The sequence below is a fragment of the Lissotriton vulgaris genome, chromosome 1_1 (genome assembly GCF_964263255.1).
Source record: "Lissotriton vulgaris chromosome 1_1, aLisVul1.2, whole genome shotgun sequence".
Classification (NCBI taxonomy): domain Eukaryota; kingdom Metazoa; phylum Chordata; class Amphibia; order Caudata; family Salamandridae; genus Lissotriton; species Lissotriton vulgaris.
In genome coordinates this window covers 970896322-970915005 of record NC_141685.1, presented here as the reverse complement: position 1 = coordinate 970915005, position 18684 = coordinate 970896322, and the positions used below count along the sequence as shown (strand labels likewise).

The 18684-nt window shown below is 47.9% G+C and overlaps 1 protein-coding gene across 2 annotated transcripts in view; it reads right to left on the bottom strand.

Annotated features, from left to right (window-relative positions):
• LOC147748313 (coagulation factor XI-like) overlaps window positions 1-18684 on the bottom strand; it is a 372640-nt gene that overhangs the window by 64600 nt on the left and 289356 nt on the right. For both annotated transcript variants that reach the window (XM_086936406.1, XM_086936407.1), the window contains exon 4: window positions 11324-11433. In XM_086936406.1, the coding sequence (XP_086792532.1) occupies window positions 11324-11433 (110 nt within the window). The remainder of the gene's footprint in view (window positions 1-11323; window positions 11434-18684) is intronic.

Here is an 18684-nt window from a genome sequence, read left to right as displayed (position 1 = left end):
CCTCATGCTCTAGGCCTGCCAATTGTTCCTCAAGTGTGGCCAACCTACCTCTCAGAGAGTAGAGAACATCAGAATGTTTAGCTATGACGATCCCTCGGATGTAGACTTTAAAGGTCTCCCACACCGTGGAAAACTGATCTACAGATCCAATATTTATTGCAAAAAATGACTCAATGGCCGTCTAGACTTCAGATTTGAAAACACTGTCCAGCAATGAGTATGGAGGAAACCGCCACGTAAAAAGGGCAGGTCTCGCCTGCGGGCACTCTATTTCCAATAAAATAGGTGAATGGTGACCTGACCTGACCTGGTCAGTTCGGTTACTCCTCCTGCTGCGTGACCCACCCTGAGTGTGCCCGATCTGCTCCCGCTGCCCCCGCTGCTGCCGAGTTAAGACCTCTGCCCCTGTCTTGGTTTGGCCCCTGTCCCTGACTGTCCCTCTTTGCCTGCTTGTTTCTCTCGTTGTTAAGCAGTTTTGGTATCGCTGCCGTTTTCTCGTTTTCTCCTATTTGGCTCTGTAAGTGTTTGTTCCATTGTCCATCGCTCCAGTTCCCTGCCCCACCCCGCTCCCTGCCGCTGCTCCCCCGCGGCCCAACCCCCGCTCCCTCCAGCATCTCCGCACGCTCCCCCCCACTCGCCACCCCGCTCCTGCCTCCCAGCTGCTCCTCCCTCGCCCGCCCCCCACTCTCCATTTATGGCAGAGTGCATGCGTACGCGCAGCGGGCGCGCCGATTGTGCGCCGAAGGCGCGCCAAAGGTAAGCCCGTCTGCTTCGTCCGTGCCTGGACCGCGCCCAGCGCCAGACCCCTGGCCCCCGCAGATGCCAGCCCACCCGCCGGACCTACGACGCAGCCACCCTCAACGCACTCAACACCGGCCGGATCTCCGGCTGCCACCGAGCCACCCCAGGACGCACCCACGGACCCTTCACCTGCCAATCCTGCAAGTTCTCCTGCATCCGAACCTGCACCGCACCCGCCAAGCCGAGCACCAGCAGCAACCACCTGAAGGGCATCCTGCTCAACACCGCTCCGTCCACAGACACGCCGTCGAACTCTGGAACCTCCTCGACTCCACATCTCCAGATGTCGCCTTCCTCACGGAAACCTGGTTGAACGCCTCCTCAGCGCCCGACATCGCCAACGCCATCCCGGACGGATACAAGATCACCCGGAGGGACCGCGTCAACCAGACAGGAGGAGGCATCGCCATTGTCCACAAGAACACCATCCGCATCACGACCAACTCCGACGACACCCTCACAACTGCCGAACACCTGCATTTCCAGATACACACCGACCCCAAGACCACCCTCTGAGGCACCCTCATCTACAGACCCCCGGGACCACGCACACAATTCAGCGAAGATATCGCTGACTTCATCAGCCCGCACGCCCTCCCCTCCGCTGACTACATTCTCCTAGGGGACCTCAACTTCCACCTGGAGAACAACAATGACCGCAACACCACCACCCTGCTGGACAACCTCGCCAACCTCGGACTCAAGCAACTGGTGACCACCCCCACCCACTACGCCGGCCACACGCTTGATCCCGTCTTCTCCTCCGGCAAGGACATCTCCTTCAGCCGCGCCACCGGACTCCACTGGACAGACCACAGCGGTGTCCACTTCAGCTTCAGAAGGACCACGCTCCACCACCACCCGCAACAGGTTCCCCGTAGAAGCTGGAACAAGATCACCACCGACCAGCTCGCCACATCCCTGAGCCAGAACCCTCCCGCCAGCTCAGCGAACCCCAACCAAGCCGCCAACAACCTCACAAGGTGGATCAGCAACTGCGCAGATGACCTCGCTCCACTGAAGACCCCCCGTCAGACCCGGCAACAAGAAAGCATCCTGTTCACCAACGAACTCAAGAGATCTAAGAAGAACTGCCGAGCCCTCGAGAAAGCCTGGCGCAGAGACCCGACAACAGACAACATGACCACCCTCAAACACGCCACCCGAAAAAAACACCAGCTGATCCACACCACCAAGAAAACGTCATTCAAGGAACGACTAGACAACAACACCCACAACAGCAAGGAACTCTTCAACATCGTCAAAGAGCTCTCGAACCCTAGCGCCGGAAACAACGACATCACCCCATCGCAAGACCTCTGCAACTCGCTCACCTCGTTCTTCCACAGCAAGATCGCAGATATACACAACAGTTTCAGCACACAGCCGACGCACCCTACGACCGCACCAACGCCCCCCACCACCACCCTCCACGCCTGGACCCCGATCAACACCGAACAAACCATCCGCACAATGAACTCCATCCACTCCGAATCACCAACCGACCCCTGCCCTCACCACGTCTTCAACAAGGCCGACTCCATCATCACACCCCATCTCCGGGACATCATCAACGCCTCCTTCGACACCACCACCTTCCCAGAGAGCTGGAAGCACGCCGAACTCAGTGCCCTACTGAAGAAACCATCATCGGACCCCACCGACCTCAAAAACTACCGCCCCATCTCGCTCCTTCCTTTTCCTGCCAAAGTCATCGAGAAGACCGTCCACAGACAGCTGGCCACCTTCCTCGATACGAATGGATCCCTCGACCACTCGCAGTCCGGTTTCAGAGCCAACCACAGCACCGAGACCGCCCTCATCGCAGCCACCGACGACATCCGAGCCCTGCTCGACAACGGGGAAACAGCGGCACTCATCCTCCTGGACCTCACCGCAGCGTTCGACACGGTCTGCCACTGCACCCTAGTGCAGCGCCTCAGCAACATCGGAATCCAGGAGAAGGCACAGGAGTGGATCATCTCCTTCCTCGCCGGACGAACCCAGAGAGTCCGCCTCCCCCCGTTCAGATCAGAGGCCACCGAAGTCATCTGCGGCGTACCACAAGGATCATCGCTCAGCCCCATGCTGTTCAACATCTACATGAGCCCCCTCGCGGCCATCGCACGCCAACACAACCTCAACATCATCTCCTACACCGATGACACCGAGCTGATCCTCTCCCTCACCAACGACCCGCAACCGCCAGAACCAACCTACACGAAGGGTTGAAAGACGTAGCCGAGTGGATGATGAACAGCCGCCTGAAACTGAACTCAGATAAGACGGAAGTCCTGATCCTGGGATCATCACCCTCCGCCTGGGACGACTCCTGGTGGCCCCCTGCCCTGGGCAGCGCACCCAAACCAACGGACCACGCACGCAACCTGGGCTTCATCCTGGACTCTTCCCTCTCGATGACCAGACAAGTCAACGCCGTCTCCTCGTCATGCTTCAACATCCTACGCATGCTACGGAAGATCTTCCGGTGGATCCCCACCGAAACCAAGAAGACGGTCACCCAGGCGCTCGTCACCAGCCGACTGGACTATGGTAACTCCCTCTACACCGGAACCACAGCCAAACTTCAGAAAAGACTCCAGCGCATTCAGAACGCCTCAGCATGACTCATCCTGGACATCCCCTGACACAGCCACATCTCCGGACACCTGAGAGACCTACACTGGCTCCTCATCAGCAAGAGAATCACGTTCCGACTCCTCACCCACGCACACAAAGCTCTCCACAACCAAGGCCCCAGATACCTCAAAGACCGCCTGACCTTCTACACCCCCACCCGCCAGCTATGATCGACCAGCCACTCCCTCGCCGCCGTTCTTCGCATCCGAAGAGCCACCACGGGAGGAAGATCCTTCTCCTACCTGGCGGCCAAGACGTGGAACTCCCTCCCCATCCACCTCCGCCTGACCCAAGACCACCTCTCCTTCAGGAAGCAACTCAAGACCTGGCTGTTCGAGCAGTAGTGGACCCCACCCTCCCCCAAGCGCCTTGAGACCCTCCGGGTGAGTAGCATGCTACACAAATGCTTTGATTGATAGAATGGTCTGAGTAAAATCGTGGGTTGGATTATACAAACGCGGACTGAGTAGTGAGTGAACCCCCCCACCCTTGTAAACAAATGCACCAGACATATTGTAATACCAGTTGGTTAGATGCATCGGCAATATCCCTGGATGTGACCGATGGGGGCCGGACTGAGCGGTCCAGTGCAGTGTCCAGCACACAATTAAAATCCCCACCCCAAAGTTGCAATATCGAGGTATTACCTCTCAGCTGCTCGAGCAGACTACAATAAAACTGTGGATTATTAAAATTAGGACAGTACATATTAACAATAAGTAAATCCAGACCCCGTCCACTACATCTGGAAATAGTAAACGTGCCCCCAACATCTGTCTCAATCGCTTCCAGTGGGAACCCTGACTTTAGATTAACCCATGTAAGCACCCCTCTAGCATGAGTAGAAAAACTGGCTGCATGATAGAGGCCCTGCAATTGTCTGCGTGATAACATTTTACTGGCCAGGGGCAAATGCGTCTCCTGTAAGAGGGTGACATCGATCTTGTGTCTCATAAGGTAAGCAATCACTTTACGTAATTTTCTAAAGTCGCTGAGGCCCTGATGTTCCATGTAAGGAACCATACTCTATTTCCCCATTTCTGCACCATAATGGATTTAAGTGAGTATTCTACCACCCTGTATGTCCACCATACCACCCCAGCACTCATAACTGTAAATCTGCTTTGCACGTGAATGACCTGAGAACCATGAAAGCACTGTGACTTCAAAACAAACCCTAATAACACCACCCCCTCCCCAAAACCCATGGCATGAAAACCCCAACTAAGCATGGACGAAGTACCTCCCCTCTCCACACAATGAAACATGATTGAACACGGGATACTGCTTCGATCAGGTAACTTTTCTGACCAATATCCATACAGCGAGTAACATTCAGGGGCAGATGTTTCTGCACCGTCGCGGAAAGCTCAGCAGAAATACAAGTGGAAGTTTGCCATCTAAGGACATAATGTAGTTCAGACCAATAACAACAGAGATAGCTACAAAAGAGCAGGAGCTGCCTGCCACCACCCCCCCAAAACGGACTTCTATTCAGTGTCAAGACATATCAAACACAATCCGCTGCTAGTTCCATGGCACAGTATCTGTCCCAAAAGGCACAGTCCACCATCTCCAAATGTCTTATAACGGGCTCAGAATAGATCCCTGAGGCACTCCGTGGGGTGCTCGCAGGGTATCCGAAGAGGCTCTTGAAGAAGTAATTTGGAATGTTCGTTCCGTCAGGAAAGAACGGATCCATTCAAGGGCCTTTACGCGTACACCATTTTTATGCAATTCCTTGATGAGAGTTTTGTGGGAAATGGTGTCGAAGGCCGCGCTCAGATCTAACAGCACGAGCGCGACCGTCTGACCTTGATCAAGAAGCTTTCGAATATGTTCAGTAACTCCAAGCAGGGCGGTTTCTGTGGAGAAGCCTGCCCTAAAACCTGACTGAGAGGGGTGTAGAAGTGAACTTCTGGATGGGCACAGAGTAAATACAAGAAATTCGAAAATAGGTAACTAATGATACATGTGGACTTAAAAATCAGAAACGAAGCATTTTTCAAAGGTGGAGAAAGCAAAAGTGTTTAAAAATGAACAAAGAATAATTGGACTTAAACTGAAACAAATTTGAAGGTCGCAAGCGCGGCATATATGCTGTGCATTTGGCTGGGGCATGAACATGCCCCATTTGTAATTACCTAGGTCATACCAGGTGGCATTTGGGCATGCCACATTACCAATCTGCATGCTATCACTAATACAGAGGATGAAAATTTAACAAAAGTTTGGATAATCAGGTGTGCATCCTTTATCTTTCAAAAGACATCTCGGGACATGGCCAGTTCAACTGTAGGAGAATCACATAGCTCCCCCCCGATAAACATTCCAGTGCCCCCATTTTTTTTCGTCCCACAGTTTGGGGCATCCACGAATCTTGTACACAGTCTTTTCAGCGATCATGCAGCGATCCATTTCAGCCACCCAGCTCACCAGCAGTATTTTGTCCAGTGAACCCCATTTCATCGCTATTGAGCGCTTGATCAACAGGAAGCCTAACACCGCCCATTGCAGCTCAGGGTCAGTCAGGTCATTAGCCCCCCAGATGTTAAAGACACATTTCTTGGGTGTCAGCAAGAGCGGTTTCCCTAGGGAGCTACTCACAGGCGTTCGGCGTGTTTTTTAAGCCGCTCTGACATACGGTCCATGCGATTGGCCAGAGAGTTGATTTTGCCGTCTTTGGTGGACAGACTTTTCTGCACAGCGGCCAATATTTGGCAAAGCTCCCCAGCCGATTCCTCTGCTGTATCCTTCTGTTTTTCAGGAGACTGGTCTACATTCTCCTCTCTATGCCTCGACTTACACTGCTCAAAATGTAGCTTGGGATGAGATCTGCCTACCTTGCCCATCTTAATTGGCATGCCCAGTCAGGCTGTCATCTTTTCAGGGCTCAATAACGCACAGTGCACCTCCCACAGTAGTATTAGGTAGTTGCGCAAGTCTCCCTTAACCCCGAGGTAGGGCCGGATCCAAGTTTGGAGGCCACTCTCAGATCAAGCTTGGCAAAGTCAGGCTCCCTGGGCAGCAAAAACAGCCAGGTGAGGGTCTGGACTCACTGTCGGAGTTTAGCCCGATCGAAGCTAAGGTATTCATGGTGGACCTCCTGGATCATAAGATTTATCAAATTTATCAGTCCCTAGTTACGCACTTTTCCCTCTCTTTGTAGTGTCTGACGGAGGCCTGAGAGGGTGATGTGGGTCAGATGGAGGAAGAGGACTGGACAGAAGCTTTGGCCTCCCTGCAAGGGGCGGCTATTGCAGTGAGCCTGCGGCTTATTCAATTTAAATACCTCCACCGGGTTGATTTTACCTGGGTTAGGCTTTGGAGGGCAGGCTTTGTGGCTTCCCCGGTGTGTCTCCGCTGCGGACATGAAGAAGGGACCCTGATGCATACTGTGTGGCACTGCACAGCGCTAGTACGCTTCTGGAGGGGGGTTCTTGCCTACCTCACTGAAGTTCTAGGGTGGGAGCTTCCTCACTCACCGAAGCTTGTTCTCATTCATGTGCTGGAAGGGATCGGGGGCAACATCTATAAGCGACATCTCATGCTCCTCAGCTTTACCATAGCGAAGAGAGATATAGCTAGATCCTGGAAGCTGGTAGTCACCCCCTTGATCTCGATTTGGAAAAGTGGCCTGGACTTTTGTATGGGCCTTGAGCTCCCCATCTTTAAGGCTAGAAGGTGCCCTCTGAAGCACTATAAGATTCAGAGGCGCTGGGCGGATAATCGAGTTCTTGTGCAGATTGATGGCAGCCTGGGTCAGTAATATGTTGTTCCGGAATAGGGAGACGGTGCGCGGGGGCGGGGTGTTGGCAGGGAGGTGGATTTATTTTATATGTATTGCTTTTCATATTCTCCTGTCTTTAAATAGGCAAAATGGTCAAAGTCCACTTTTTTTGCTATTTGCATGCAGCAGTTGTCTCTGGGATTCAGAGGTCTGCATCAAATGTGTAATTTTTGACAAATAAAATCAATTTAAAAAAAAAAACAGCCGGGTGAGGTGAAAAGTAGAATGGGGGTGGGAGGGAATCACCTCCAGGCCGCAGATGGTGAATGCAGGTTGTGGTGTGTCTCTCCTGGGGTGTGAGCGTCGTTAAGAGGCCCCCTCTCACAGAGCAGGTGCCTCAGTGTCTCTTCCTCACCAGGTCTCAAGCCGGGGCTGTGGTGACAGGTGAACCGTGACCAATCCAGATACCGGCCTGCAGTCCAGAGGCCCCGCGCAGCTATGCATACTGCACTTTTTCCTGGAGTGGGGAGCACAAAGCAACCAAGGATCCACAACCAGTCACCTCCAGGCCCATTAGCAGTCGGCAACTGGCAGAATTCTTACCCATTAGGGAATAGGATCTCTCTCCGAGAGCCTCTTGCCACTTGCTTCTCACCTCTCACCTCTCCGTAGGGCGGCCGGGCAGCCGATCCACTCCTCCTCTTGATGGCTGCATGCTCCTGGGGCAGTCCCTTTGGTGCAGCACCCAGCCGCAGCTTGAGTCCCACGCCACTCCCCAATGTATTTTAATGGCCGAAGGCGCAGACCACCTCGGAGGCCCCCAGCAGCGCCAAAGGCGCACTTCCCTTACGACGGCAGTCTGTCCAGGCAGTTAGCTACTCGCACCCAGCAAGCAGTGTACCCACGCCATCCTTGGTGACTCCGGTGCTAGGCGGCTCTGACAGGCCGCGATAGGTCTCTCATAACCGCAACTCAGCAACACAGCACTGCTGCACCGAGGGAAGTGGCAAGCTCACCTGCAGATAGCACTCCGCAAGCACTCTTTAGGGGATAGAGCGAGCGTCTAATTGGTGGTCCAGATTTCAGGATACCTCTCGGATTGTTACGTTGGCTTGCGGAGCTTGCTCAAAGAACAGCCATGTTGAGTCCAGGAAGCTCTGTCCCTCTCTAATTCAAACATTATGAACTCTTTTCTACTCTCCCCAAGGCACATGTAACTGGATTTATTGGATTTCCATATTAGTGAAGGAAAAGCATTACACTTGCTTGAGAACACCAACAAACGCACGATTTTGTAGATATGTAACTACATTCTGAATCCATTTCTTTGTTCACTCCTGAAAACCTAGTTTCAGTTGAAAACTAAGTGTATGTAGTATAGACATCAGTTTCTACACTATTCAGTAGAATATTAAACTTACACAATGCATTCAACATGTTTAATTCCTACCGATTACAGCATAAAGTAGGCGTTTGATAATAATGACTACTTCAGTTGCAAGTCTGTCACAAGAAAAAGGCGGATTGAGTCAATAATTATTATTATTTACATGTTGTACCTGTTGATATTTATTAATTAATTTCATATTATGGGTTTCTAAGGCACTCCTATAAGTACCGCTCGAAGGTCTTTGTGTGAAGGGGTCATCTAAGGCTGACAATAATGAATGTAATTCAAGGTTTTGTTTTGAGTATGTTGGACAAAAGTTATGCCTTTTGTGATGCACAAACAGTAAGGAAGTTTGGGATATTGCTGATGTATGGATGTGAAATATATATGCTGGAAATTAACCAAATGTAACATTTACTGACACTATGTACTCAGAAAACTCAGGCTGATTATTGTGGCTGTGGCTTAGAGTAAATTGTTTCAGAGTATAGTGAAAAAGATTAAAATGGAGTAGTGCAGAGTAGAGTGGAGTGGTATAGAGTAGTGGTGTAGAGTGCATAGGTGTGGAGTGGCGTACAGTTGAGTGGCGTGGAGAGGAGTGAAATGAAGTGGTGCTCCTTTACAAGGTATATTTAAAACATCAAGAATAAAAAATCAAGTATGAAGAATTGAGGAATACAACTCACTCTAGTAGTTTATCATAAGTGTTTTTAATATAATTGATGCAAATTGTAATATGCATACTGCAACGCTACGTTCACCAATCCAAGCCTGTAAATCATATGCTACTTGTGTGTCTGTATAACCTATTGTGTCACCCAGTTAAATAGCCCTTTTTAAATAGCCCTTTAAACAGGTCTCAGGCCTGCCATGGCAGCCTTAATGCAATGTCACACTGCCATGTCGAGTTGGCATTTAAAACCCCTCGCCTAGTCTTAAAGAACCCTTTTATCACATATACGTCATCACTAAGCTAGGCCATAGGTAGCCCAGGGACAGGGTGCTGTGTAATTAAAAGGTTGGACATGTACTTTTAAGTTTTACATGTCCTGGTAGTGAAAAACTCCCAGATTCGTTTTCCACTACTGTGAGGCTTACTCCTCCCATATGATAACATAGGGGATTCGTAATTACAATTAATACGCTGCAATTCCTAATTGAGAGGACGTAGATATGTCATGTTTGGTACCGATGGAATTTTAATGATAAACCCTCTTTAATGGTAAAAACTGATTTTTTGTTACAATTTTGAAAATGCCAGTTTAGATAGTTCAATCAAACAACTATATGCATGCCACTACTGATATAAATTCATCCTTACCATCAAACACCATGAAACCCACATTTCAATTGGAATGATCATTTTTTTTTCTTGATTGACATATTTTTTCCAGAAATTTTCAAAAAGGAGACAGTGAATTATTTATCTATTTGAAACACAAATTTGTCACAAAACATTACAATACACAGAGACACTAAAAAAATCACATAAACAATACATCAATTATAATCACATATTACACAAATCTTCATTTCTCAGGTTCTGTAATAATGAAAACAATTTGCTTTTTTAAATGAAAAATGCCCTTCACGCTGGCGTTACAACGCCCTGTTTCACTTCTGTCTACAAGGGCAATACCAAACAGTGTATCTATTGAGCTCAAGAAGAAAAATTCCAATTGTAATGTAACTTAATTCACACTATGAGCATCAGTGGTAATGTATACATATAACACTTGTTAGGTGGAAAAATGTTGACGCATTTCGAACCCTAATGTATATCTTTAGAGGTTCTCCTCTGGACTCAGACGACACAAAAGAGCTCCTTTTTTCCAAAATTATCCTTTCAGATTGAATTTTGCCCCAACTTCACAATGTTCTATTCTATTCTATTCAATGACTTAATTTTTCTAAATTGGTTTGGAATTTTTCTTGTGTTGGGTTTTCACTTTATTACTGTTTGTGTGCTGCATAAATACTGTACACATTGCCTCAAAGTTAATCCTGACTGCTTTTTGTGGCAAGCTACCCAGGGTTAGGCACGGGTCAAATTAGGGACTTATTGTGGTTCACTCTGCAATGGATTGTGGCTGTTGCATGACCAGAACTCACACCCCAGTCAATCACCAACCCAATTTCTCACAAGGTGTTGTGTAAGGCAAACAAGAATGAAATCCAAGGTTTTGTGTTGAGAAGGTTGCACAACAGCTATGCCATTGGTGGTGCAAAAATAGTAAATAGTTGGGGATATGTCTGATGCATAGAGGTGAAACCTATACTTTGAAAATTAACCAATTGTAAAAAATTACTGACACTGTGTGGTTCACATGGTATGTTCAAAACATCAAGAATCAAGAATGAGGAATTAAATATAAAGATTCAAGAATTAAGGAATAAAACTTAGTCTAGAAGTCTATCTGTTTTTTAAAAAATACATATTGATGCAAATTGTAATATGCATACTGAAACACTAAATACATTAACAAAAAAGAAAGAAAGAAGGAAATATAAAGTACTGTTAACATCTATCTAAGACCACATGTTTGTTAAATATCACGTTTGATAATGTTGCTTTTATATCTGCATTACAAATATATAAAACGGTACATACTGTTTCCAGACTATAAACCTCATATAAGGATTAAAAGTAATGACACTTTAGTCGTTATTTTATACACATGTGCAACCTTCATCTAATAATCAAATAAAAATAGACTATACAGATGATTCCATGGGAAAGTGACAATTTATACAATACGTACTATGTTGCTTTGGGTCAACTGTGGATAAACGAAACCCAGACACAGCATTTGCCAAAGTGGTTCTGCTTACTGGAAGCCCATTGCTAGTGTGTTTCAGAAAACAGGAAAAGCTGCAAAGGAAGAAATTAAAAAGGAAATATGAAACACTGATGTAACTGTAGTCCAAAAAACAAGCACTTTGTAATATTTGCCCTTGATAGTCAATTCATTTTACTGCACTACAACCCCTAACATTATTAAAGATCATTGACAGTACATAAATTAAAAAAAGCAAATAAAATGACAGATACTTGAAAACTATGTCATAAATATCATATGGATATAAATTCTACCAAATGGTGTCTGCCTGTTTATTGATGGTCTGTTTGGTTGCGAGTTTGAGAGAATGCCAGTAGGTTTGTGCATGCCTCTGCCTATGTGATATCTATGTATATATCTCCATGAACGACTGCAGGAGGTGAATTGGGATTCATCACTGTGTACTCTGTGCCTAATTGGCTATCCATGGGTGTGGATGGTATGCCATGGTGTGAATGTGACATAGGGGCTTGTTACGAATCTGTCTGTCCACAGAACACCAAATTCCAGGGGCGCATTAGTGACGGTCTTTGGACCGCTCTATTAGGGCCAGAGTGGCTGGACCATCTAGGGACCACTACAACCACCAAGGATCAGAGATCACTGGCGGCAGCACAGCGGTCTTGCTTGGTGAGGCCGCTGCGGCCCCGCAAAGCGTATTACGAGTTTCCTCACCATCAGACTTTTAATGGTGATGTAACCACAATGAAAAGTGTTTTGGTGAAGAAACAAAAGTGTAGTCAAACAATGTGCTGCAAAATGACCCATCAAAATTCAATCCATCATAAAGTTATACACACATTTGGCAATGAACTGTGGATGACAATTACATATACCCTGGTGTTGTTCACCCTCATACACAAAGCTGAACTAAAACTTCACTGAAGTTAAACAATACAGTACATGACCACCCGCTGAGCTCCAAAGAAGGAGGCAATATGCCCCCCAAATGATGACGTTATGAGAGTATTCACATCCAAAAGCATTTAATTACAATAGGAAAACAGCACCCATATAGCCCAGTCACAAAGGTCTACAAACAGAATGTCTAACAACCTCAAGCAAATGATCTTCCGTATCAATCTAGAAACTCAATCCATTAAAGTGACAGCAAAAGTAGACTTACTGGCCATGGCAATCTCTTGGTAAGACAATAAAAGGGCCAGGCCATGGCCTTACAGAGGACAATAATTCTTGACAGACATAGGGCCCGATTTAGATCTTGACAGATGGGTTACTCTGTCACAACAATGATGGATATCCCATCCACCAAAATGAAAATTCCATTACATCCTCTGGGATTTATATTTTGGTGGACGGGATATCCCTCACCAAGATCTAAATCAGGCCTATGGTTTTGGACGTACCTGCACTTTTCTGACCTATCAGGATGAGATCAATTTAACAACCCGCTTTCAGTAGCTCCCCACGGTGGGAATTCCCACACTATATGAAAGAGGTTTCCCTCTTCTGGGCGATATTTAGGACAAAGTGCAGAGCTACAGCTATAAATCCTATAAAATCTGAGAAAAGGGACCCACGTCTGGGTATACCAATTCCAGGGATATGGATTGATTGGCATATGGCTGGGTTTAAACTAGAATGACGTGGCATGCAAATGTTTGATTTGTTCAGTATTCCGTCCATCATCTGTTCCTATTGCATTTGTCGCCCTAAGCGGAAAGGGTATGCTGAATTATAAGGACAGATAGTGGGCCCCTGGGGAGCAGAATGGAGCTTCCCTGGGTGATTGCAATATAGAGAATGCATCCAGGTGACCTTACACACAAAAAAACGGACCGCCTCTGACACCCTCAGGAGGCCCGCCACACTTTCTTTATTCATACTCTACCCCACTGCACCCCAGGAACAACACCATGGCATCATCAGACCTGGCCGGCTGGGGGGACCGCAAGGTGTAATAAACACATTGCGGTCACCGCCAGGTTGCCCTGAGGAGGGGACTTGAACTTAGAGTCTCACTCTGTGTGCCCCCACGAGGACAGTACACTATGCTGAACCCAAGCGGGACCTAAGTCCCAAGCCTCCCGGGGCATGGGCAGCTAGGCCCCATGTTGCTGCACTTGAGAAAGGAAACAGGTAGGACACTACTAAATATTGGAGGCGGAGGGTCCCCTGAGAGATTTGTCTGACATTAGTTATTACCCAGACACCTCAAAAGCAATGGCCCTTTAGGAGTACAGCCTCATACACCACTCTCTCTCTGATTTCCCCCTTTGGCCAAAATCAGAGTCCTTCCTTCCATGAGCATGGGTCGCACACAGACGCAGCCCGACATACAGGGGCTATATTCTGTCTCTTTGTGCCTTGCCCCAGCTATAGCCTGACCCCACGAATATATACATTATTGCCCTTACACAATGGTCTAGTACCTGAGAATCATCATTCCTGGACTCATGTGGTGCATTAATAAAACCCTTCCAGCATCCTACCGACAGGGATTACCAGTTTGCCTCATCTAACACATGCACCAGATGCGACTCAAACTCCACCATAGGGGGCCACACTGGACGCTATGCTCACAGCCAATAGCTCCACAATAGATGCCCTGGAGGCCAAGATTGATTCAGTGGTGGTGGATCTTGGCTTACTCAGAGACGATCATAGGAAAATGGTGGATTGAATGCACACAGTGGAGGCTACCGTTGCTGACCTGGCCTCTTGTACAAAAGAGCCCTCATCTACATTTCATGGTATGTCTGATCAGGTCTGAATATTGGAGGTAAGAATCAAAGACCAAAAGGGCAGGGTACGGCATAATGAAACTAAGAATAATAGGTCTTACTGAAAGCATCCAGGGTAACTCAATGATTTCCTTCCTTGAGGATTGGGTACAAGAGTTGGAGTTCTGGATGGTCTGTCCAAATTTTATTCCCTGGAGCAGGTGGTCAGGGTACCGGCCGAAACCCCACTCCAGGCAAGTCACCTCGACCTCTAGTGGCCGGGCCTCTTCATTATTGTGACCGAGGATACCTACTGTGACAGGTTCGCATTAAGGGCCTCTTCCACTTGGAAAATACAAAAGTCTCAATTCTTTTCAAACTTCACAGCAGCTGTCCAAAATCTCAGGCTTTCCTTTATGCCCATCAAAATGAGGCTGTGAGATCTGGATATCCCATATGCTTCACTTTTTCCTGCCAAGCTCTGCATACAACAAGATGACAAGTAATGTATTTTCGAATCCCGACTGCAGCAGGGGAATGGCTTGACACCCAGGTGCCCCAATGCTGCCCAGACCAGCAGAAAGACATTCCCATACCACGGAGATGCAAACAGCGTTGCTCCAGGAGAATGAAAGTTGTAAGCCCAATGCAACATTAGGGTCGGGCATGCAGAACCGGGCTCTTGCTGCAGCTGCACAGATGGGGCATAGTGAGGGAGGCCAAGGGATTTCAGTCTTTTCAGCTGGGGACTCTAGATTTGGGGTGGGTGGCATACCTAGCTTGGACTTGAGTGTCTTTCTGCCTGAGATTATGTCTAGATCAGTGAATGACATTGTTTGACAGTACAATATTGCCGGTAGGACTTTCTGGGGAGGAGTACGCTGCACTCTAGGAAACTGTTGGAGAGATTCCCTGATATCTGCGACTCATCAACTGAGATGCCTACTCCATGGCTTGTTTATCTGTGGCCCGAGGGATCGGTGGGAAAGGACTCAAATTCTAGATCCCAGCACTAAGAGGGTCTACTCCTTTTCCCTAATCTCGAGTAACAGTCCTATCAGATCTCATTAGAGAAGCGTAAGTGCTTTGGATTATTCTTTGGGTGGAGAGTTATGACACGACTGTCCTGAGGGGCGTAATTGGGATTTGTTTTATGGGTTCATCCACCAGGTGGGGAACTGTTGATGTATTTAGTTTTTCACATAATTCGGTGTTTGCTTTATTCCTAACCTTGCATGTCCTATTGGAAGGAGATATGGAGTGGACCACTTAGACTGTGACTCTAGCCCCTGTGACTAGCACTACTTCATCTGTAGGGGTGCTCACCTTGGAATATATAGTGTCTCATGTCCCCTTCCAAGATTCACAAGGTCTAGACATACCTTAAACAGAGGGTCAAAACAACCTTCCTCCAGGAGACTCACCAAACAAAAGAGGAGGGCCTGACACTACAGTGCTGTAGGGGGAAAATCTTTTCTACCTTGTATTGAGCATATGATCGATGGGTGCTGGTTTGGATACTTCCCAGCACCCCATTCCTCTCACAGATAGAGATCCTTTGACCCAGAAGGTAGATATGTGATATTAGTAGACAAATTAAATGGGAAAGACATAGCCCTTGTGAACATTTATGCTCCTAACGTGGGCTAACCACCTTTTCTGAATTCTCTAATGCCACTCCTGAATATTCTGCTGTCCTATATTACTCAAAGGAAAATTTAACTGTGTTCCTGATGTCATTTTAGATAGAGCATATCCCCCACTACCTACATTCCCAATACATATGACTGCCTTAATCAACTACTGTGGATTTGATGATACCTGGAGAATCTCAAACCCAGAGGGCGGAGTTTATTCCTTTTAAACAGGTATGCACAAGCTACTGGTACGCTTATATTACTTTTTTATGTTCTACCCACGTACACACAAGATCCAAAAGAACAGAATATTTTCCAAAAATTCACTCCAACCATAACCACGTTATTGTTGATTCTTGACTAGAGGAATCCCAGACGCTGCATTATGGCCTGGAAATTCAACACAATAACATTGGATGACCCAGTTTTCAGGTCTGTGCTAGGGGACACAATCTGTAATTACTTGAAGGACATCACAGTGACGGCTTCTTCTTTACTAATAGAATGGGAGGCTTTGAAATAAGTAGTTTGTGGTCAATACATATAAGCAGTGATGGGGACTCTAGCCCAGCTTTATGTCAAGATACAAGCCAGGATCACCTCTTACCATCGTGAGAACTACTGTTTGACAGGCAACCAAAGACGGAATACGAGCAGAAAGGAAGAAACTCGAGTAAGACAACTGACTACAGGCGTTAGATTACCAAGCATACATAACGCGAGACCATGCAGAATGTAGCACAACTGTTAAAATGCTGGTGTGGCTCACTAACCCAGATAAACGAGGTTCCCAACTACTGCAAATGTGCAACAAAGAGGACAAACTTGTTTATAATCAGGCAGACATAAACGCAGTCTTTGCAGTCTATTAATTTGATCTCTACGGGTGCCCGAAGGTGACCTACACCCGCCCCCCACATGATTATGTTTTGGCAGGACACACAAAAAGGCTGCACCGACAGAAGCGGCAACCCTGCAATATAACAGTTCAAGAAGTGTGGGGGGAAATTAAAGCCCTAGACAAGAGCAACATCCCAGGCTAGGATAGCCTACTCCTAGAATTTTATGCACCATATCTTGACATTCTTGCCCCTATCTTGACTTCACTATATAATGTGGTCAGAGCAAGGGGGGAAGTCCCACCCAAAATGGAAGAGGCCCTATTGGTGCTTCTCCTTAAAAAAGGACAGCAATCTGTCAACCTCTGTAGACCACTTTCCTTATTAAACTTGGACTATAAAATCCTAAGTAAAATCCTGGTCACTAGGCTACTCCCTTAGCTGGGTGAGCGTATCCATACTGACCTAAATGGTTTTATGCCAAAACTTAACACAGTCCCAAATATCCGTCAACTGTTCCAAGTCATTTATATGCCATTGGTCGGTTATCCTAAAACACTAACTATTGATATGGAGATTGCTTTTGATTCCTTACACATCCTCGACCACATTTGGACTCATGGAGTCACGTCCTCTCGCCCACTTATAACACCTTGTGTGTGGTCGGACCACTTCCTGATCGACACCACATTCTCGGCGGCTGGTCAGATTAAGGTCCCCCCACGGGAGGGTGGCACGGCTCGCAAATGGAAGGCTGTCGACCCCTCCAAACTATTGGACCATTTGTCCCAAACGTACCCCCTGCCACCCAATGACACTGGTACCGACGAGCTTTGTGGGCTCGTGGCAGACTGGCTCACTACAGCCAGTGACATCTTTGCCCCCCCCATTAAGTTTCCCCAATCCAGGCACAGCCATTCCCACAAATGGTTCACCCCCCATTTAAAAGCTCTCCATTTAGAACTTCACCAGTCTGAGCGCAAGTGGAGGAGGGACTACTGCTCTCCAAGCAGAGATGCCTATGTGGCCGCACGCAATAGGTATAAACTCGCCATCTTGGCTGCCAAAAAAACCTATGCCTCTGGCAAAATTCTATCCGCCCCCTGCCATTCTAAGGAAATCTTTAAGGTGCTCAATGAATTCACTTCCGACCCCAGGACGCTCCCTACTCAGGCCCTTACACAGGAAGCATGTAATACTCTTAGCTCCTTTTTTATTGAAAAAATCGTATTAATTAAGGACTCCATCCCCGTTACATCTCCTGGCGCTGGATCTGTCTCCCCTCCTCACAATTCCTCCTCTTTCTCACAATTTCCCCTTCTAGATTCTACATCTTTGGCCACTCTTGCTACCCGCATTAAGTCGGGATCTCCAGATGACTGTTGCCCCCCCTCCATACTTCGGGACATCTGCCACTCTCTACCCAACTGCATTCTCCCCCTGTTAAACTCTTCTCTTTCTTCCGGTACTGTGCCGGGTTCCTTCAAGGAGGCCGTGCTGGTACCCCTCCTGAAGAAGCCGGGGGCCGACCCCGCCGTCCCGGCAAACTACCGCCCTATCTCTCTCTTACCTTTCTTCTCTAAGATCCTGGAAGCCCACGTCACCACCTGTCTCTCACAATTTATCGAGAGTTCCAACTTCCTCGAGGCCAACCAGGCAGGCTTCAGACCCGGCCACTCTACGGAGACAGTGATCTTGGCCGTGCTGGACGCCCTGAGAGACGGTGTTGACAAGGCTGTTCCCCAGGCCCTGGTATTACTAGATCTGTCAGCCGCCTTCGACACGGTGGACCACAACATCCTTCTCCACCGTGTCAAACAGGCTGGCATCCAGGGCCTGGCGCTGGCCTGGGTCAGATCTTTTCTGACCGGCAGGTCCCAGACCCTTAGCCTGGGCGCCTTCAGGGCTCCCAGAGAGCACTCGCTCTGCGGGGTCCCCCAGGGTTCCTCTTTGTCCCCCCTTCTTTTCAATCTCTATCTTCGCCCCCTTCTTTTTTCTTTGAGGCAGTGGGACGTCACCGTGTTTAACTACGCGGACGACCTGCAACTCATCTTTTCTCTTAATTCCCCCTCTGCTATTTCTAACTTTCAGGCAGTTATGTCCCACATTCTCCAGTGGATGGG